The sequence below is a fragment of the Taudactylus pleione genome, unplaced genomic scaffold (assembly GCF_031769625.1).
Source record: "Taudactylus pleione unplaced genomic scaffold, aTauple2 ptg000037l, whole genome shotgun sequence".
Lineage (NCBI taxonomy): Eukaryota > Metazoa > Chordata > Amphibia > Anura > Myobatrachidae > Taudactylus > Taudactylus pleione.
Genome location: NW_028284439.1, coordinates 19,757,848 through 19,778,401, shown reverse-complemented (window position 1 = coordinate 19,778,401; position 20,554 = coordinate 19,757,848). Strand labels below are relative to the sequence as shown.

Here is a 20,554-nt window from a genome sequence, read left to right as displayed (position 1 = left end):
CAGGCTATTTTAGGACAAAATACTTTCTTGAAAATCCCAGGTAGTCACATTCTTTTACATGCCTTATTCTACCTCCTTCTTTTCTCCCATGTCAAATTGTTTAATTTGCACAACTATGTCACGGATGGGGAGAAGGCCTCTAATTTTTGGTCTAACCATGACCCTGTCTCTCAACTAATTAGACTGAACCCCCTAAGTTGACCCACTATATCACCAAATTGTTGTGCCCTACGTAGACAGTTTGTGCAAGGCTGTAAGTAACGTTACACTTCATTTGCGTAACTGTAACATTGTGTGTGCCTTTGCCTCAATATTTTTGTACCACTCACCACTCTTTTTCTGTACTCCTGAGTTTTAACAAGCAAATATAGTTCTCCATACCAGGCTTTAATCACGCCAAAAGAAAGATAGCAAACGCAGGATTTGTAAGGGGGGCTTCCGCATATGAGAGATAGATATAAATATTAAAAAATAACCACCCACATGCCTCTCACACAGATAGATTTTTGCAATACATAGTGCAAGCATAGGTGTATTTCCAACTTTGATTGCAGGCTGCACCCCCTCCACACACACACAGACTCACTTGGACTGTGGACTGTCTACAAACCTTCATTCTATACACACTTGGGCTACAGACTTCTCACACACACTTTGCAGGGGGCCCCACACAGACTTGATCCCCAATATTACTCAGCGACACTGCCTGAACCCCCCACGACTGGTGCCAATTACACTAGTAGAGAGAGGAGTACACCGGACAAACAACGCTCCACAATGGCATGGGAGAAGCCGCTACAACTGAACATGCGGTCAAAGTTGTCTGTCTAAAAAAACAAAATTAGTTATGGCAAAAAAAAAATAAAAAATACCTTTGTTAACACTCTCTGTTCGTAGTTCATAGGGTCCACAGGGGAGACCTTGGGGTGAAGGTGATGGTTGAGGACCAGGCACCACGCAGTTAAAGCTTTATCTCCCAGGATACATCAGTACATCCCCCTATACCCCGCCCCAGGAGGTACCTCGTTTGTGACAAGCCAAAGGCCGGAGAAGGAGAAGAGAGAAGGAAGACTGGTACACACAAGAATCACACTCTCACGGAGAAGGAGACGGGAAACCGGTGACCAGAAACATAGCCCATATGAAGCCAGGTGCGTCAGGGCGGTTGCCCTGTGGACCCTATGGACTTCGAAGGAAGAGTTAACAAAGGTAAGTTTTACCATAACTCATTATTTTCTTCTTCAGGGTCCATAGGGAGACAATGGGGATGTCCCAAAGCAGTCCTTTAAGGGTGGGGACGTTCCTACGCTGAGAGGAGAATCCGGTGCCCAAAGGAAGCATCCTGAGAGGCGAAGGTATCAAAGGCATAGAACTTCAGAAAAGACCATGTGGCCGCCTTACAAAGCTGCTTAGCTGAGGCGCCACAGCGAGCTGCCCACATGGGACCCACAGAATGAGCAGTAACATTAGCCGGTACAGGAAGGCCTGCCTGCGTGTAAGCCTGTGAGATAGTCATGCGAAGCCATCTAGCACAAATAAGGAATCTGATTTCCGAAGGGAACTGGTACGTTCCACATATATTCTGAAGGCTTGGACCACATCCAAGGAGGCTTCACCTGCCGAAAGGTCTGGTGATTGAAAGGCCGGGGCTACAATTTCCTCATTAGTGTGGAAACTAGTAACAAGTTTTGGAAGGAAACCAGGGCGAGTCCGAAGCACAGTCCTGTCCTGACGGAATATTAGAAATGGGGAGTGACAAGAGAGCGCCCCTAATACTGGCACTCTTCTGGTGGATGCTATAGCCAGAAGAAAAAGAGTCTTCACTGTTAGCCACTTGAGTTCCACAGAATCCAGGGGTTCAAATGGAGGACCCTGGAGAGCACAAAGAACTACTGACAAATCCCAAGAAGCCACTGGAGAGACAAAGGGAAGTTGAATCCGGAGGACACCCTGGAGGAAGGTGTAGATATCCGATATCGGAGCAAGAACCAAATGGATAGAGCAGAGACATGCACTTTCAGTGAGGCCAGGCGGAGTCCAAGGTCCAATCCAGCTTGAAGGAAGGCCAGGACTGTGAAAATCCTAAACACCTGGGGGTCGTAGCTCCTGGTATGACAGCATTGGAAATATGTATGCCACACTCTGTGGTAGATCCGAGCAGAGGCTGGATTACGCGTAATTTTGACTACAGAGCTAGAGAATCCTTTGGACTTTAGGAGGGATGTCTCAAGAGCCACGCCATCAAAGACAGACAACCCAGGTACGGGTAAAGGCAAGGATCCTGAGACAACAGGCCCAGTCATTGAAGCAGCTGGAACGTAGTGTCGATGGAGAGACTCCGAGGATCTGAGTACCAATGACGTCTTGGCCAAACTGGAGCCACCAGCAGGACAGTGCCTCCATCTTGTTTGAACTTCCGAAGAACTCGAGGAAGAAGGGAGACTGGAGGGAAGAGGTACGCAAACGGGAAGGTCCACTTCACTGATAATGCGTCTACAAAGGCTGCCTCGGTATCTCTTGTCCTGGACCCGTACACTGGCAGTTTGTGATTGTGTCGGGAGGCCATGACGTCCACCTCGGTGAGGCCCCATCTGTTCACAAGGAGTTGAAACACCTCTTGGTGAAGAGACCATTCCCCGGGATGCACGTTGGGACGGCTGAGGAAGTCTGCATCCCAATTGAGAACACCTGGAATGAACACTGCAGATAATGCTGGGAGGTGACCCTCTGCCCATGTCAGAATGCGTGACACTTCTGTCATTGCTGCCCGACTTCGAGTGATGATTGATGTAAGCCACTGTTGTGGCATTGTCGGACTGATCCTGTACAGGTTTTCTGTGAAGTATGTGCTGGGCCAGTTTGATTCAACCAATGCCCAATGGCCCTGAAAGGAGTGCAGACCGGTCACAGTGCCCCAGCCCCGGGGACTGGCATCCATTGTTAGGATTACCCAGTCCGGGATCTAAAAGGGGCGACCCTTGGTTAGATGAGATGTCTGTAGCCACCAAGATAGAGACAGACGCACCTCAGGAGAGAGCACCATCTTCTGAGCTTGATCCGATGGGGGTAACCCGTTGCACCTGGAGAGGATCAGCCTTTGCAAAGGCCTGGAATATTCCATCATGTCGAAGGCAGACACCATGGATCCAAGAAAATACATTGCTGAGTAGATCGACACTCGGCGACTGTGGAAACATCTGCGCGCTCGCAGTTGAAGTGTGCAGATCTTGACTGATGTCAGGAAGATTATTTGATCCTGAGAATCCAGCAGGGCTTCCAGATGAATCACTCTCTGTAAGGGAGTTAGGGAGGACTTTTTCCAGTTGATTAACCATCTGTGCTTGTGCAGGAAAGCAATGGTTAGCTGCAGATGGCACTTCTGGGGTTCCTGCTAGGAGCAGGAGGTAGTCCAGATATGGCAACAGCTGGACTCCCTGACAGCCATAATTTTGGTAAACACCCGTGGAGCTGTGGATAGTCCAAAGTGCAGAGCCTGAAATTGGAAGGGTTAGTGTAGTAAAGCAAACCGGAGATATCGCTGATGTGAGGGCGCTATAGGTACATGTAGGTACGTGTCCTGAATATCCAGAGATACCATAAAGTTTCCAGGCTCCATAGCTAGGATGATGGAGCATAGGGTTTCCATCCTGAACCTGGGTACCTTGAGGAATTTGTTCAGGGATTGGAGGTTGAGGATAGGCCGATAGACCCATTCGGCTTCTGAACCAGAAAGAGAAGAGAACCACCACCAGTTCCTCGCTGAGATGGCGGGACTGGGACAATTATCCCTGCTTGCAACAAGGACTGTATGGCCTTCTGAATATGTAGGGCCTTGTTTGGGCTGAAGGAGGGCCTGTGTAGAAAAACTGGTGGGGTGGCAGTCGAAGAAATGAGAGGGAGTACCCGTGAGAGACCACTTCTCTTACTCAAACATCTGTGGTGGTTTGACACCAGCACTGGGCGAACTGAAGAAGTCAGCCTCCCACTCTGGGATCCCCCAGAGGGAGGCCTGTCCTGTCAGGCTGAGGGTTTATCCCCGGGTTTTGAAGCAGGGCGTCTGGTGTTCCAGGCCTGCTTGGTCCTGGGTTTGGCGGCCCAAGCGGAAGCAGACTGCCTAGGAAAGGACTGACCTTTAGGCTTTCCTTGAGGATGAAAGGACTTAAAAGGATATAGTCCGAGGCCTTGTAGTAGTACAGTAGTTGCTGAAGGCAAAAATGCAGTTTTTGATGCTGCCAATGTGGTAACAATCTTGTCGAGGTCTGGGCCAAATCAGATCTACCCATTGTAGGGTAACCCTTCTAGGCCTTTCTTGGAATCCGCATCTGCCTTCCATGTACGAAGCCACAGGATACGGTGGGCAGACACAGTAGCGCCCAAAACTCTGGAGGTTAGGAAACTGGCATCCAATGTCGCTTCTCCAATATAGGATGCTGCATCTCGAATGTGAGCAACAAAAGACATCTGATCCCTAGAAGCCTCTGAGTGAAAAAAAGTGTTTTCAAATGTGTCAGTCCAGCTCTTTATAGCCTTGGCCACCCATGTAATAGCCATGGTTGGACGGGAAACAGATCCTGAGAAAGAGTATATCGATTTCAGGCAAGATTCCACTTTTCTATCCGTAGGATCCTTCAAAGAGTTTACTGCAGGGATAGGTAACATAGCGCTTTTAAACGCGTAACATGGGTGTCCACCGTTTTTGTGACTGAAACCTCTCACCAGGCGATTGCCAGGCTGCAGACATGTGTTTATCTAGTTGATCCAATAGAGGGAATTCTGCGGAAGCCACATTCTGTCGTTTAAACAGAGGGTGCTTGGATTTAGGGGCTGACTCGTCCTCGTCTATTAGTAAGATGGATCTGACAGCTCATACCAAGGCAGGAATATTAATTTTGGACTGGCTCTCATCCTCCTCCAGAGGGAAGTCAGTGGTAGAGAGATCGGCAGCTTCTGCCCCCTCAGATGATACTACAGATTCTGAGAGTTGCATGGACTGTAAAGATAACACAGGACCCTTAAAAGGCTTACTGGGTAGGGGCTTCTCACCTTACAACATAGTTTGATAGGCAGTAGAGGTAGCCACCAGGTTCTGCAATGAGTTAGAGAGAACATCTACCCATGGTGGGGGTACAGGAAGTACCTGTATTGCCTGAACCTGTTGTGGCAACCCGAAAGGGGTAATTACAGCCTGCTGCGGTAACCCCATAGGCGGAACTACAGCCGGAACTGATAAGCGGTGCCGCAATAGTAGCCAGCACTTGAGAGAAAGAAGCCCAGGGGGGCTCTTGTACAGGCGCTGGGGGGGTCTGATGGGCCTGGTGGAGTAAAACACTTCCTACATATGCAGCACATAATTTGCATGATAGCAGTATGGGTGCAGATGCCTGTTTGTTACTCTTGCCATTGCTAGACAGTGCTGCAGAGCAATATGGCACACAATATGGTACTGGGTATAATGCAACCACTGTGTATGTAGGATACTAGTAGGAATACAATATACTGGTCCTGTCTTATACTTGGGCAAGCTGCAGAAGCACAGCACACATATGGCACAGTGCAATAACCAACTGTATGCGACAAGCCTCACAAATACTTAATTTGATAGATGTGAGGCACAGGAAAAACCATGAATACACCTGCATGTTAAGGCAAAGTCAGAGAAAAATTGAAAAGATATATGCTGACAGTATAGAGAGGGAAACAGACAGGCAGCACTAGCATAAGTCATATACAATGCAGAAATAACATGTAAAACTGTAATATGGCACTACCATCAACTACACAGACTCAAGTGTCTGGTATGCTATAGCGCTACATACACTGACTCCAGGGAGAGGTATGTAGGGGTACCAGACCCTGCGTTTCCCTGAGAGAGCGGTGGCTGTGCCTGAGAGAAAATGGCCGCCGGAGACCTCTGAGGGGGCGTGGTCGGAGGAGGAGAGCAGCTCAGAGAAGCAAGACCTCAGAGAAATTGCGCCCTGAGCTGAGGGACTGCTTTAATGGGGAAAGCTGGCTCCCCATGCTGATTGTTTACCCACTGGGACGTTGGATTCCCACTCCATGTGTACCCTGGTGGTCTAGTGGATCACATTGGATCTGGAGCCTGTGTCCACGCTCAGCGCCTCCGGTCTATCTCGAGACCAGAGGCATGACTGCCAAATTGCGGGTCACCGCGATCGATGACCCGCCTTACCTGTTCCCTTAACGTCCAGGTTGCAGCCTGGGTGCGTCCGCGGGGCCGGCTAGCGAGGATCCCGGGATGCTCGCCGAAATCCCCTGCTGAAGCTGGCGTTACGGCGCCCAGAGGGACAGTCTGCTGCTGCATGCTCAGTATGCAAATACATAAATAAGTAAAATCATAAAAATTAAAGCTATTTGGACTGCATAGGCAGCCCACGGCATAAAAGGTGACCCGACTCTGGCCGGGCACCGACTAAACTGAGGTGCCTCTGGCTCGGCAGCAGGGTATAGGGGGATGGACCAATGCATCCTGGGAGCTTAAGCTTTAACTGCGTGGTGCCCGGTCCTCAACCACCACCTACACCCCAAGATCTCTCTGTGGAGCCCTATGGACCCTGAAGAAGAAAATAAATGTTTTAGATCCTTCAGAGAGGGTTTCTGGGTACTCAGAAACCCCTCCCCCACGTGATCCTATGGACAGATTATTTCATTTGTAGCAGATGGTATTAGAAGTATTAGTAGGAGTAAGCTTGGAATAGATGGAGAAAAAAGGAAAATGTGAAGTTGGTGAATAGAAGTTAGTTGGATGAAATAAAGCCCTTAGTATATTAAATTCAGTAGACAACTAAGAACATTTCTCATAGGCTGCAGTGTAAGTTCTAATAAACCTACCATCTCCATTTTTAAAGATGATCTCATTATTCAGAAACAGCATCTCAGACATAATATCTGGGTTTTCCCAGTTTAGCCACAGCGGCCTTTTTGCAGAGGACATTATTCTGCATTCTTCAAGCCTAAAAAACAGGAGGATAGTATACAGGTCACACAAGCTGCATATTTATATAATATTAAAATACCATAAAGGCACGTAGGGAGCACTTAAACAATTATTTAATTGATATAATTAGACATTTATACTTTAAGGATCATATAGAAACATAAAACACATGTCAATGATTGGCTGCATGATCATTTAAATACCTTGCCTGTTTTACACCTGCTTCACCTTCCGATGAAACCTTTAGAACGGAGAAACGCGTTAAGGGACTATCAGCAGGCATCTTAACACTATCTTGCTGCTCCAGCTATTGACTGAGAAGCTATGGATCATATTATGGATTTCTGACTCCAGCGTGAGTGGCTTTCTCCGTCCCCTTATTCCGGCTACCAAAGTGTTGCTCCCACTAGACGCTGCTCCACCATCACCTTAGGTGGTTGCCTTATTCCACCAAATGGGGAGCGTAATACACTGATGATTTCTCCCACTGCTACTACTCTGTGACTGTGTCCGGGGATTGATATCTGCGCAGGTGGTGAGCTGAGCTTACAGCGTGGAGGTTGAAATTTATGCCATTTTCTCAGACACATTGTTGCTTTTAAGTGACCATTAATATTGGAATCCTTTCCATCAATTATTATGAAGTGGATTTTTTCCCACACTAAGTGGACTATATCCTGCTATTGGAACATCTGACCTTTATGCATAGATTTTTTAGCCTTAATTGTTATATGCTTGTTTTTTATGTTTCTACATGATATTTAAAGTATAAATGTCAAATTAATTATTTCAATTAAATAATTGTTTAAGTGCTCCCTACGTGCCTTTATGGTCTTTTAATATTGTTCATTATTTAGTATCTCCAGAATACTATTTGGGAGCTGCTGTTAGGATAAACATCTGTTACATTAGTTTATACTATTATTGCCTGATTCAGATTTTTAGGATCTGTTGGTTGTAGAGTTGCATATTTATACAACTGGAATTAATTTGAAAACAAGCCATACTTGGTAATACCTGAGATTTCCCAATTGGTGAGCAGGGTTGAGAGGTGAGGTAAAGCCTTGTAATGCGTCCATGAAATCTGGCCTCTTCATTTGCTCCACTAGAAACTTCATCTGCACCTAATATACACACCCATTAATATACAATGTATGCTGTTAGATCACCTCAAATTGAATCCCTACATATGTATTATAAATATATTATTAAAAATACTCTTACAGGGGTATTCAATTTGGAGCGAAAAGTCAGTTTTTGCGATAATTTCGCACTGATGACGTCATTTTCGCTGGTTTTGGTTTTACACAGTATTCAATTTCAAAGACTTTTCGCAGATTCGAAAAGTCTTTGAAAAAAACCGGTGATAACTTTTCACCACTGAATAGGTGGCGAAAAAGTGCAGAATTGGGGTTTATGGGTGCAGGCTTAAAAAAAAAATAGCCTGCACCCCTCAGAATGACCCCTTGAAACGATTTGTGTAAAAAAAATAAATAAATCGAGACACCCCAAAAAAGCACTTTGAATTTGGGGGCCAAAAAAAAAAATGTTGGGGGAGAAAGTTAAAAAATAGTGAACTTGACTCTGGGAGGGTCCCCAAGTATGCCCAGGTGTCTGCTGGCACTTGTAGTTCCACTGTAAAGTACAATAGTGTGACATTATTTGGCCCCCCTATTACCCCCATACCCCACTGCTCCAGGGGTATGGGGATGAGCCCCAGGCTTCAGCGTAAGCCTGTGGTACTCGGGAGAGGGGGGACCCTTTTTTGGGGGGTCCCCGGATCCCCCGAGATCACCGGCTTGCGCTGACCGACTTGGGGTGTAATGCTTTGGACCTGGAGCCCCAGTGATTGGTTCTCCGGGCTGTGGCATTACACCCCGGTCGGTTGGGTCTGGTGCTGGTCTTAAATATAGGGGGTACCCCATGTCTTTTTTGTCCCCTATATTTAAAACCAGCACTAGTCCCTGCAGCCTGGTGTTGCTTTCTAAAATACGGTAGAACCCTACACATTTTGTTCCCCGTATTTTTAGAAACCACCACTGGCTGGCAAGCCTGGGGCTGGTTTGGCTTTTGGGGGGGGACCTTATGTCATTTTTTTTGTACATTTTTGCTACTTTTTTTTTACAGGTTTCAACAAAAACGGGAATTTTCGGGAAATATTCTAGGGACCCCCCTAAAGAGGTGTAGACATGGGGGATCACTATGGGTACCCCCACTTTTATCTCCTGAAGGAAGTCGGGGTTTCTAATAGCCGCGGCAGGGAAAAAGACCTGGCAAAGCTATTTAAAAACCCGACTTTATTTTGCAGGCAAAAACAGGGGTACCCATAGTGATCTCCCATGTCTGGACATCTTTAGGGGGGTCCCAGGCATATTTCCCGAAAATTCCCGTTTTTATTCCTTAATGGAGTCAAGGGTCATTTTTAAAAAAACAGTTCAATTCACTAGAGCAAGTGAAAAAAAGTGCAGAATTGGGGTTTGGGGGTGCAGGTTTATAAAAAATAGCCTGTACTTTTGGGAATGTCCCCTTAAAAGGAAATGTTCAAAAAAATTGTTGTAAATAATAAAAAAAAAAAATCGTGACTCCCTAAACAAAAAAAAAAATAAAGTTGTGAATATATATATATGAAAAAAAAAAATGAAAAAAAAAAATGCCAAACTAACGAAATTAGTTCTGGTGGGGTCCCCAAGTATGTGGCAGGTGTTTTTGTCATTGCGCAAAGTAGTGGCAGGTGCATTTTTGCAGAATTTTTAAAAAATAACTTTAGGGACTTAAAAATATGCTAGTACCCATTTTCATGTACCCCAAATTTGATGAGACCACTTTTAAAAACGAAAAAAAAAAAGCTAAATGCTCTTCTGCATCACTTCTTCAAAGTTGGGAAAAAAACACCTGCCTCGGCTATTTAAAAAACCCGACTTTCTTCTGCAGGCAAAAACGGGGATACCCATAGTGAACCCCGAGGTCTGGACATCTTTAGGGGTGTCCTACAATTATTTCCAAAAAATTCCCATTTGTTTTCGCCGATCCAAGTATCGCCGGGTCCCGTTTTCGACGATTTCATATTGAATACGGGGATAAGCGGGAGCGCGCGCGATACTTTTTCGCCAGCAAAAGCTCCGATGTGCAGCAAAATCTTCGACGGCGAGGTTAACGTTTCATATTCAATACCCCTCTTAGCTGCAAAAGTAAAAGGTACAAAGGGCCTGATTCATTACGGATCGCAACTGCGATTGCAATAGCGATTACGCACGCAGACTTACTGCTATAGTATGCTAATCCACTGCGATCATCATGTCATCGCAGCACAACATAAGGACGCCCACTTTACCTTACACAGATCTGTAATCCTTAGCAAGACTGTGAAACCATCGGTAACATCGAGTACCATCGCAGCCTCACGCACACTTGCACAAGCTCTGACCTTACTCAGAAATTGCTAACTTCATTGCACATAGGCAGTACACAAGCTGTATATGGCATTGCAGTGGATAATTTATGCATGCCCATGCAACGGCATTCAAACACACTGGCACGTCTGCATTTCGCTGCCCCCCCCCCGTCACCTCCCACAAACGGCACTTCCTGTCAATCACTTTGCCATGGGTCTGTGTTGTCGCCGCGATCGCAGTCCTGATTGGAGTGGCTGGTTCGGGCATGCGCACTACGATGTATACGCATGCGCCACAATTGGCCAATTGCGTGTGTAATCGCAGTTGCGATCGGTAATAAATCAGGCCCAAAGTACAGCCCATAATAAGAATAGGGACGAAACATCATCTCTAGAGGAGAGTTTAAGGTCTTTGGTTGATGGGAGTCTGCAATACGAGGAAGACCCCTACAAATGTGCCTTACATAACCCTTTATCTCATTTAAACATCCCATAAAATAAAATCTCTGCATGGGGAGTGCTAAGATTAGTGCACTTATGCACCTAAACTGCATCCTATCAGTGATGGCAACAACTCTATTTAGGTTGGCAAATATATGCACATCTCCATGTAACTAGGTGCACAAGTGCACCAATCACAATAAAACATGACATTTTGCTGCTCATGAATAACCCTTAATTAGTGGCTTAAATATTTACTTTTCCATGACAATAAAAAAAGTGTGACAGCTGAATATTTTACTCCCTAGTAAACCATGAATTCATATTTCATGGGAAAAAAAAATCTGCGTTTACCTTGTGAGGCTCATCCTTCTTCTCCTGCTTGAGGATGTCAGTGAGGTTAATGAGTTTTTCCATGGCCTCCACCTGTCTACTCAAATGCTTGAGGTACATCCCACAGGCTCGGCAGTACGATTCCAGCAACAGTCCAAACCTCTGACTGACTGTCTTGTTGTGCATTTCTGATCTGTTAGGAAATATTCAGAAAGTGCCAAGATCCAATTACATTTGAATGCATATACAGTTTAATTGCCACTAGCACCAGAAGGGAAATATTTATTACAAAATTCCACAGAGGAACAATGGAGGTGGCAGAAAAAAAAATGCTTTAAATAGTATAATTCTCCTTTTGTAGAACACTAAACTTACTTTGAGCTAATTATTCAACTTATATAATAATACACAAGATGGAGGTAAACTAACAGACAAAAGAGTACCTGTCATCCATTTTCTACAGGTGTAAGATGTTATAAGTAATCAGGATGTTTCTATCTTTTTACTAAATGGTTTTGCCAATTATAATTTTATCTGGCAGTTGTGTGTCCTGCAACACATTTTTATTCATATACTGCCTTGCTTTCAAATAGATCATCTAGTGATCCCACCTACTCATGTACAGTACAGTATATTATAAACCATGGATCTGTAATTTCCATAACTATAAAAGATTCTGTATAGAAGCAAAGTACACCCAAAATATTTTCTGGCATAATATTTTCACTGCAAGGTAAATTAACATGAATGACTTTAAGAAGGGTTAAATCAGAGTTCTTAAATAGATTTACATTTTTAGAAAACGACTAAAACTCTATCATTCCCCAAGTATTTCCGGTTTAAATTAAGAAAAAGCCACAAAGACTAGTTTATTGATATCCAACCAGCAGACTATTTTAATGTTTGTACACCTAGACCTCCCATTGAATATCCATAACCTCTTTAGTATGGTATAGTCATAAGCAAGTACAGGTAAGGCCAAAACACTTGGTGTCCTTGCACTTTTTTCAAATAATTTACAATTTTCTATAAACAAAAGCCAACATTAAGAACTGTATCTGGTGTCCACAATTCATTGTTTGTTAATATTTCAGAACTTTTAGTTTTGATTCAGAATTTGATTCTGTATAACCTTTTAAAATCAGAAAACAATAAGAAATGGTACTGACAAAATTAGACACCTTAGACCTAATATTAGGTAGCAGTGTCATTGGTCAAAATAACTGCAATCAATCTCTTCCTATTGGCAACCTATGTTGGCAGTTTGGCCTCTTTCTGTGCAAACTGCTCCAGTACTCGCAGACTGGAAAGTTGCCTTCTCTCAACTGATTTTTCAGAACTCTCCACAGATTTTCCATGGGAATTAAGCTAGGTACACACTCATATTTTTCACTCAAACCGACACTCAATATTTCTGTCAGTTGGAGGTCTTGATATCCAACAGCACGCAGTATAAAATTTAAATGAAAAACAGTAGCGCCCATTAAAAAAACAAAAAGTACACACTAGCTACGCATCCTGATCAATGCTTTGCCGTTTCTCTCCTTATTAACCCCTAGGAAACTTTCATCTAAATTGTTTTATTCAATGGATGCTTCAGGTCATGATGCTCTACTGATAAACACACCGTTGTGTAAAAAAAAAAAAAAAAAAAAAAAAAAAAAAAAAAAATGGAGAAAACCCACAGTTGCTATACAGTATGTAGACCTACTTCAAGTGCCAGAAGAAGAAGTGTCCGATTCTTTGATTAGTTAGTGCCTTCTTCAGTAGAAATCTCACTAGTAAATTGTCCAAGTATTGCTCATACTTTAAAACCTGTTCAAAACAGACAAAAAAAGTAATACTGATACACCCTTATACACAAATATAAAACAATAGGAATGTAGAAGCAGCAGTAAACAGTTGAATTATGGAAGCCCCCCCCCCCCTCAATTAATTATACATATTTATCATTGCACAAGTGATAGTTTAGTCCTTGCTGCTCATCTGGTTTTTAAACTAGTAATTCCGGCAACAGCCTTCAGGAATTACGAAGGTTCTATGCTGGACTCTGCAGGCAGTGACATTTTAAAGCTGCATTACCACCTAAGTAAAATATTTTACTGAAGTTGCCCATCTCCCTAGCTCCAAGGTCTATTCTATGTATTCTTGATCCCAGGGCTCGCAAAACAATTAAGTTAAACAACTTTAAAATACAACAGTGGAAAAAGAGGTTGGAGAAAGGGGATGTAGTCAGCATTCCGGCGTGCAGGATTCCGACGGTCTAAATACCACCTCCAGTATCCCGAAGGTAAGTAACGGGGGTTAGGCACTAGGGGGAGGGTTAGGCACTAAGAGGGAAAGGGTTAGGTTTATGCACTGGGGGTGGGAGGTTAGATTTAGGCACTGGGGAGGGTTAGGGTAGGGGTTAGCGGTAGTATACTTACCTACGGGTATCGGGATGCCTCTTCCGGTATTCTGGCCGGTGGCATCCCGACCGCTGGGAACCCATGCCCAACCCGGGGAAAGAGGGGTGGAAGGATGAGCGGGAGGATGCCAAAAGTAAGCAGCAATATATCGATTGCAGCTTCTGTGCGGCAGTAAGTGGAATGGAGCCCTGTGAAAAACAGCCGCACTTGGTTTATTGGGATAACCACCATAGTCAAATCCTTTACTAACTGGAAGCGCACATTTAAAAGGATTATATTCAGGTCAGTTGTTTGCTTCATGTCATTGACACTATAGTAACAGATTTGTATCACTTTACTACAACAGTGAATCAGATTATAGATTCACTGTCAGTCATGGTCACATAAAGTAGGTTTTGTAGTAAATACATTCAGAAAATGTATTTTTAATTTCTATTTGCTACATGGCAAGAACAAAAACTTATGACAAAACAAACATTTTAACATTTACAAACAACAAGCATCTTCAAGATAAACATTTAATATTTCTTCTAACATACAAAGCTGACAGTACACAAGGGCACAAAGCAGCTCTCGGAAAGTACCTGTACTAGTTGGATTAAATACTGTGACAGCTTGTCATCTGTCAAAAACTTCTCCAGGCATGTAACTGCAAACGAGCGTACCACTCTGTCTGGGTAATTAAAATCTAGCAGTTCCATTGCTTGCTCAGGTCGGATTGCAGGCCAATCTTTGAGTAGACAATACATCTACAAATCGGGAACAATAACATTAAACACATTTTATGAACCCTAACATTTACTTAGGCCAGGATTCAACAGTTTTCTTTTTTTTTTTTTTTTAGAATCTAGTACTTAACAACCAACTAGGAGCCATGCAATATGTAAACGCTTATTATATAGAGCCTTCTAACAAACAGCAGACCAGGCAAATATAACAGACTTTATATATTTTACAGACAGTTTATCCCTCTTACAGACATTACATATCATAACCTTGCTCCTATCATCTCTCCTTCATAATCCTAATAATTAATGCACTCTTATCATTAAACTCAATACTGAATCAATATGCTCAAATAGAAAAAAACTGCATCATTCATAATTGACCCTACCATTGAGCATCAATAGTAACCCTCCATCAATAACCAGCCATCATTAAAACCATGCTTTATTATTAGTTTCTCACCCACCATACTTTCTCAGAACATAACGAATTATACTGTATATCACTTTCCCTTCAATTATAGCATGCCACTGCTTAGCAGGCTCAATCATAGAGTAACTAATCTGTTTTCAGCTCCCATCTGAACTAGTTTTTTTTAAAGCTCTAAAAAAATGCTGGACCATGCACAGGGCATACTAGGGGTCAGTCAGTCATCGTAGTGCACATTGCAGAGCTCCCTGCAGCCCCTACACTGAACCTTCTCATCTGAGCACAGCCTAGGAGAATAAGTGTCCTGGTTCACACAGAGCATTTTTCCCAGGGGTTAGGTGCGCAATGATTAGTCACCACGATGCTCAAGGTATTGGCAGTACCTATTGGTTTCACTTTATTTCCATGTCTTTAGGACTATCTTACAAACAGTGTTCATTGAAACTCAGGAGTCTATGTACTAAGCCTAGGAAAGAGAAAGTGGAGACAGATGAAGTATCAACCAAATCAGCTCCTGTCACTTTACAGGCTGTGTTTCAAAAATGACAGTTAGGAACTGATTGGTTGGCACTTTTCGCTCTCTCCAAGGCTTAGTACATAGACCCCAAGACCCAGAATACTGGCTCTTGGATGCATTTCAAAACCCAATAAAAAGGTTTTCCCCATTTCTGAGACATCCTTGTAATGCGGCCCATACACGGTGCGATAAAGTAGCCGATCCGATGGATTGGTACGATATCACTCTGTGTATGGGCCTGATTTCATACAAAGCGCGCTCCCGTTGGGTCATACATCGCATCGCCTGATCACACTGCAGAACCATGCAATCAGGGTATGTGATGTGCCATCCCGTGTATTGCTATGCGGGTGAGGGAGGGGGGAGCCGGCATATCGGGCGGTCGGCCACCCGACCACACTGTGTGTGCGGACCTCCCGATATGTCGGACGTCGGATCTCCCGTCGCCTGATCGATCAGTGTATGGCCGGCCTAAGGAATTTCAGCAAAGTCTCTATATCACCAGAGAGAATGATTTTATTCACTCTGAGGTATGAAACACAGCTGTTGTTTGGATGCAAATGTAAAAACTGCTGAGGGCACAGAATAGGTATATGCCTCATCACGGTGCACCAAAATAAACTGAACTAGATATTACCACACGGCTGATAACTGCATAAAGATGCCAGAAGATAAAGCAATGCATTTGGTAATTATTACAGCAATGGATGTACAAGCCAATAAAGTAAATCATCTGGAGCTGCACAACCCTTTAAAGAACTGTGCATCTGAATTACAGTTTATGAGGATTTAGTTTAGATACAAGAGGGCACAGCCATTTAATGGCAAAATGATCATAAATGTATTTCCAGATAAATGTTCTCTTATGTTAAGGTCAAAAATTCAATCAATATCTGTCGGAATGAATTTCAAGTGTTTTTCTGAAAACAATAATGGGTTTAATTAGCTGACTCATGAGAGCACGTTTAATAATTTAGATATGTATACCTGCAATCTCTCTGAACAAAGTAAAAGGTATGTTGGGTATAAGATATGATTGCCAATTGTTCCTTTCCTATTTTTCCCTGGTATAAAATGATATAGGCATACACTACCTGTGCAACATCATCCCTGCAATTCCATTTCACAGCTAAGAGCAGCTTAGGAAGAATCTCTGGAGTATTCCGACAATAATGCCTGCAATGTAAAATACACTAGAAATCACTATAGCAAATAACAAGGTAAAAAGTTGCCTTTGCTTAATGACAATGATGTCATACACAGACTTCTTCAAAGCCATTATTTTGAAAATTGCATGTGACAAGTATTCTGAATAATATATCCTGTTCCATTAACAGTGTAGGAGACAATGAATTGCTTAATTGGACTTATCTGAGGAAACACCTTCAAATAAACACACTATCAGGAATGGACATACTACATTTTCTTGGAGCTTATAAATACTTGTATATGATTGCTCTGTTCTATTTCCAATGGTTCCTGGCATACTGTCTGAATTTCCCACAGTGGGGACAGGATACTCTATAGGATGGTGCAGGTAGAAGTTTTGATCAGCTATTCCTTGCTTTGATGAGTAACCTTAATCTGTAATTTATTCTGCTTACAGAATCATTTTATTTATAAATTTACCATGTAAAGTGTTGTAGTTTTTAGAAAACAAATGCAGAATCGTTACTGCCAGGTCCCGATAAGAAGACAGGAATAAAAGCCACACGTGTACGGAGTTCTGAGGGGAGCAATATGAGTGATGGAGGGGGACAAAACAGAGCTGTACATAGTGAAGGACAGTGATTAAGAATGTAAGCACAGAGGGTAGGAATATGTGTGCTTTATATGCAGAGGAGGAGCTTGTAAGAAAAGATGCAGGTGTGGCCTGACCACATCATTAAAGCTATACAAGTACAAAACACTTTATATAAGTATTTACTAATCAGATCTAGTTATGAAAGTATCTATATGAAAATGAAGGTTTGCCTAAATTAAAAATGTACGTGGACATCCTCTTTAACCTCACTATCTAGTGTCGTCTTCTATGTCACAAAGAATAGAGGGCAGGACTCCAGTCTATCAACTACCTAATGAATCTGGAGACTATTGTCAATGGCTGTCTCAATTTAGCAGAAAAAAATAAAACGCTGCACTTCAAACTCCATTCTGCACCTTCATGCACACATTCCTGCCCAAATGACAAATATGCTCACTTATGCAGGAAGAGCATTGACTAGTTTAACAAGACGCCAGAATTTGTAAGGGGTGCACATCTTGTTATGGAAAGAGCTGGGTGAAAAGAGGCATTCTCATTGCTGCAGGACAATTAGAGAAAAGGTCAAAGGAGCAAGGAGACAACAGTATATTACTCCGAGTTACCAAAATGAAAACATTAGTATAGTAAATAGGTTAGATATGTTAATAAAAGTGTCAGTTTTTATAAGTGTTTAAAAAAAACGCATTTAAAGAAATACAGTCAGAAGTAATTAGAGGCTAAGAAAAGCATATCAAATTAGTCTAAATAGACAACAAAATGTGCTAAAGTGCAAAAAAAAAATAGTATCTATAGGAAGATTGTTTTTATCTGAAAGAATGAGCCATGGAACAGTAATCTAGCAGTTATGATGGAGACTCATACAGTAAAATAATTCAAGAATGAATGAAACATACATATGGCTACTATAAAAAACACACAGGTACAAAAAAAAAAAAAAAAAAAAAAAAAAAAGGTACAGTAGAGGGAGCTGTAAGTTAATTCCTGCCATTAAAAATATTTTGGTACTTACCTGTAAAATCCCTTTCTCCGATTCCACAGGGGACACTGGAGATCAAGACACTGGGGTATAGACGGGCGGATGAGTGGAGCTGGCACTTTAAATTTATAAGTGTGAGTGACTCCTCCCCCTCTATCCCCAAGAAGCCCCAGTCAGAGAATTGGAGTCCAAGGAGACAGAAACCGAATACTTAACTGAGGAGAAGGAATGAAACAACAAGGATGGCAAGGCAGAATAGAAAAAACACACATAACAGTGCATACAACCTATGTAAAAACAAAAACACAATGGCAGGTAAAGCAGTCCTGGAAAGGCGTCCAGTGTCCCCTGTGGAATCTGAGAAAGTGATTTTACAGGCAAGTACCAAAATCCTATTTTCATCTTCATCCACCAGGGGACACTGGAGATCAAGACTCTGGGGACGTTCCAAAGTTTTCTCCTCCTGGTGGGAGAGCCCTGAGAAACCAGCAAAACCCTGTGACCGAAAGCAGATTCTGAGGCCGCAAGATATCAAAAACTAACAAATAATGTGGACCGTGGACCGCGGCCCCACACAGCAGAACTAAGTTGCAGAGGTGCCACGACGAGCAGCCCAAGAGACACCCACTGCACAAGTGGAAAGTGCAGATAGAAAAAACAGCTAAGGCTGGGCACAAGCAACATGCGCCTGTTAAGTCAAAGTCATAAAGTAAAGGTGAGGGAAGACCGAGAGCCATCCTACAGCGGAACCACAATCGGCTGGTTAATGTGGAAGGCCAAAACCACCTTAAGCAGGAAGATGGCATGGAACGGACTTCCGCACGGTCATCAATAAAAAAGAGAGATAGGAGATAAGGAAGCCGACAAGAGAGAACTCCCAACTCAGAGACCCGCCTGGCAGAAGTCAAGGCCAATAGGAGGATCGTCTTCCAAGAGAGGAGTTCGGCTCAGGCAGAGAAGACTGGAGGAACATTAGAAACAGGTTAAGGTCCAACGGAGATGTAGGAGGGACAACGGAGGCAGTTTTCGGATAATTCCCTGAGGAAAAGATTGAATCTAAGGGAACAAGACCAGGCGGCGCCGAAAATATCGACATTGCAGAGACCTGAACCCCTAGAGAGAACAGAGGCATAACCCAGCACACAGGCCCCGTTGTTGCGAATTCTGAAAAGGTGGGACCACAGAGACCAGAACCCCGCTATGTCTAAGATAGCGGCCTCAACAGACAGGCCTGTAAATGCAGTTCCTGCAAGTCTGGGTATACGAACCGACCTAGAAGCAGGAGATCCGGGTGAAGATTTAGTAGCCAGGGATCCTCGACGAGGAGCAGTTGGGAGATATGAGAACCGGGCCCGGTAGGGCCAGGTCGGAGTCACCAGGATGACGGTAGCCACTTCTTGCTTGAAGCGCTTTGAGGACTCGTGGAAGAGGTACACGAGAACGTACCTCCAAGGCACTGTCAGAGCGTCTACCGCCTCTGCATACGGGTCCAGTGTCCTGGAGCAGTACCGAGGCACCTGATGGCTGTGCCTGGAAGCCATGAGATCTATGTCTGGCCTGCTCCATCACCTGACTAGCTCTATAAAAACCTCCCAGTGTAGGGCCCATTCTCCAGGATGAAGGTCCTGACAACAGAGATGGTCAGCCTTTTTCCGCTCCTGGAAAGAACACCGTCGAGATCGCATTCTCCTGGAGCACTGCCCACCGGAGAATGAGCCTCACTTCGCGCATGGCCATGCGGCTGCAGGTCCCTGCTTGACGGAAGAAACGCATTTGAAGAAGACATGACTAACCAAGGATAGTGTTAATTGGGACTGAACCCGCCAACCTGGCTGTAGCCTTCAGCACCCGATATTCCCAGATGGTCTCCCTTCCAAGTACTAATCAGGCCTGACCCTGCTTAGCTTCAGAGATTAGACGTGTTCAGGGTGGTGCGGCCATAGGCTGTTATGTACCACAGGCACTCAAACAGAGAGCCTGAGGAGTGCTGCAGAAGATATAGAACAGACAGTGCTTGTCAGACAATATGTCTCACTTCCGGAGGAGGGATAAGGCCTATCAGCCAAAAACCTAAAAGTGATAAGGATAGAGATACTTTACCCTATAATGGATATAATCCAATAAGGATATACCTAACAGATACCAGAACTGAAAAATCCAGGATTATCCACCCAGTCTCATTCTACATATGGAGATAGAGAACAGTGGAAATGAACTTATAAAATCCAATAGATCTGTCTGTACTCCAGATCAGGGGGAAGCCCTGATTGTAGAAAAGGCTCTTAGGGTATAGACTCAAACTGTAGTGAAAGGGGGTATCCCATAAGTACAGATGTCTGCTACCACATTGATAAGGTGCTCTGACAGGTATGCACCAACGCGCAATAAACTTGTTACCGTTCTAAAGTTAGACGCGTCTGCATAGGAATGTGGAGCACGCCTCTTACCTGCGAGCTATCAGGGGCCACTTGGTTTCGTTGTAGATGTTACTGACCAGAGGTCAACCTTGTAGATGCCAATATCTTCCGTAGGTGGGCTGAGGCCCTACGCTCCACATCATGCCCTGTGTAAGAAAACTGACAAGATATTAGTGGAGGCATGTGCGGTCACTCT

At 43.7% G+C, this 20,554-nt stretch overlaps 1 protein-coding gene across 1 annotated transcript in view; it reads right to left on the bottom strand.

The window, feature by feature from the left end:
- PIK3CA (phosphatidylinositol-4,5-bisphosphate 3-kinase catalytic subunit alpha) overlaps positions 1-20,554 on the bottom strand; it is an 80,184-nt gene that overhangs the window by 16,878 nt on the left and 42,752 nt on the right. The window contains exons 12-17 of the mRNA XM_088452427.1: positions 16,295-16,376; positions 14,113-14,277; positions 12,832-12,935; positions 11,142-11,313; positions 7,973-8,079; positions 6,850-6,971 (exon numbers count right to left, since the gene is read on the bottom strand). Coding sequence (XP_088308553.1) covers positions 6,850-6,971; positions 7,973-8,079; positions 11,142-11,313; positions 12,832-12,935; positions 14,113-14,277; positions 16,295-16,376 — 752 coding nt within the window. The remainder of the gene's footprint in view (positions 1-6,849; positions 6,972-7,972; positions 8,080-11,141; positions 11,314-12,831; positions 12,936-14,112; positions 14,278-16,294; positions 16,377-20,554) is intronic.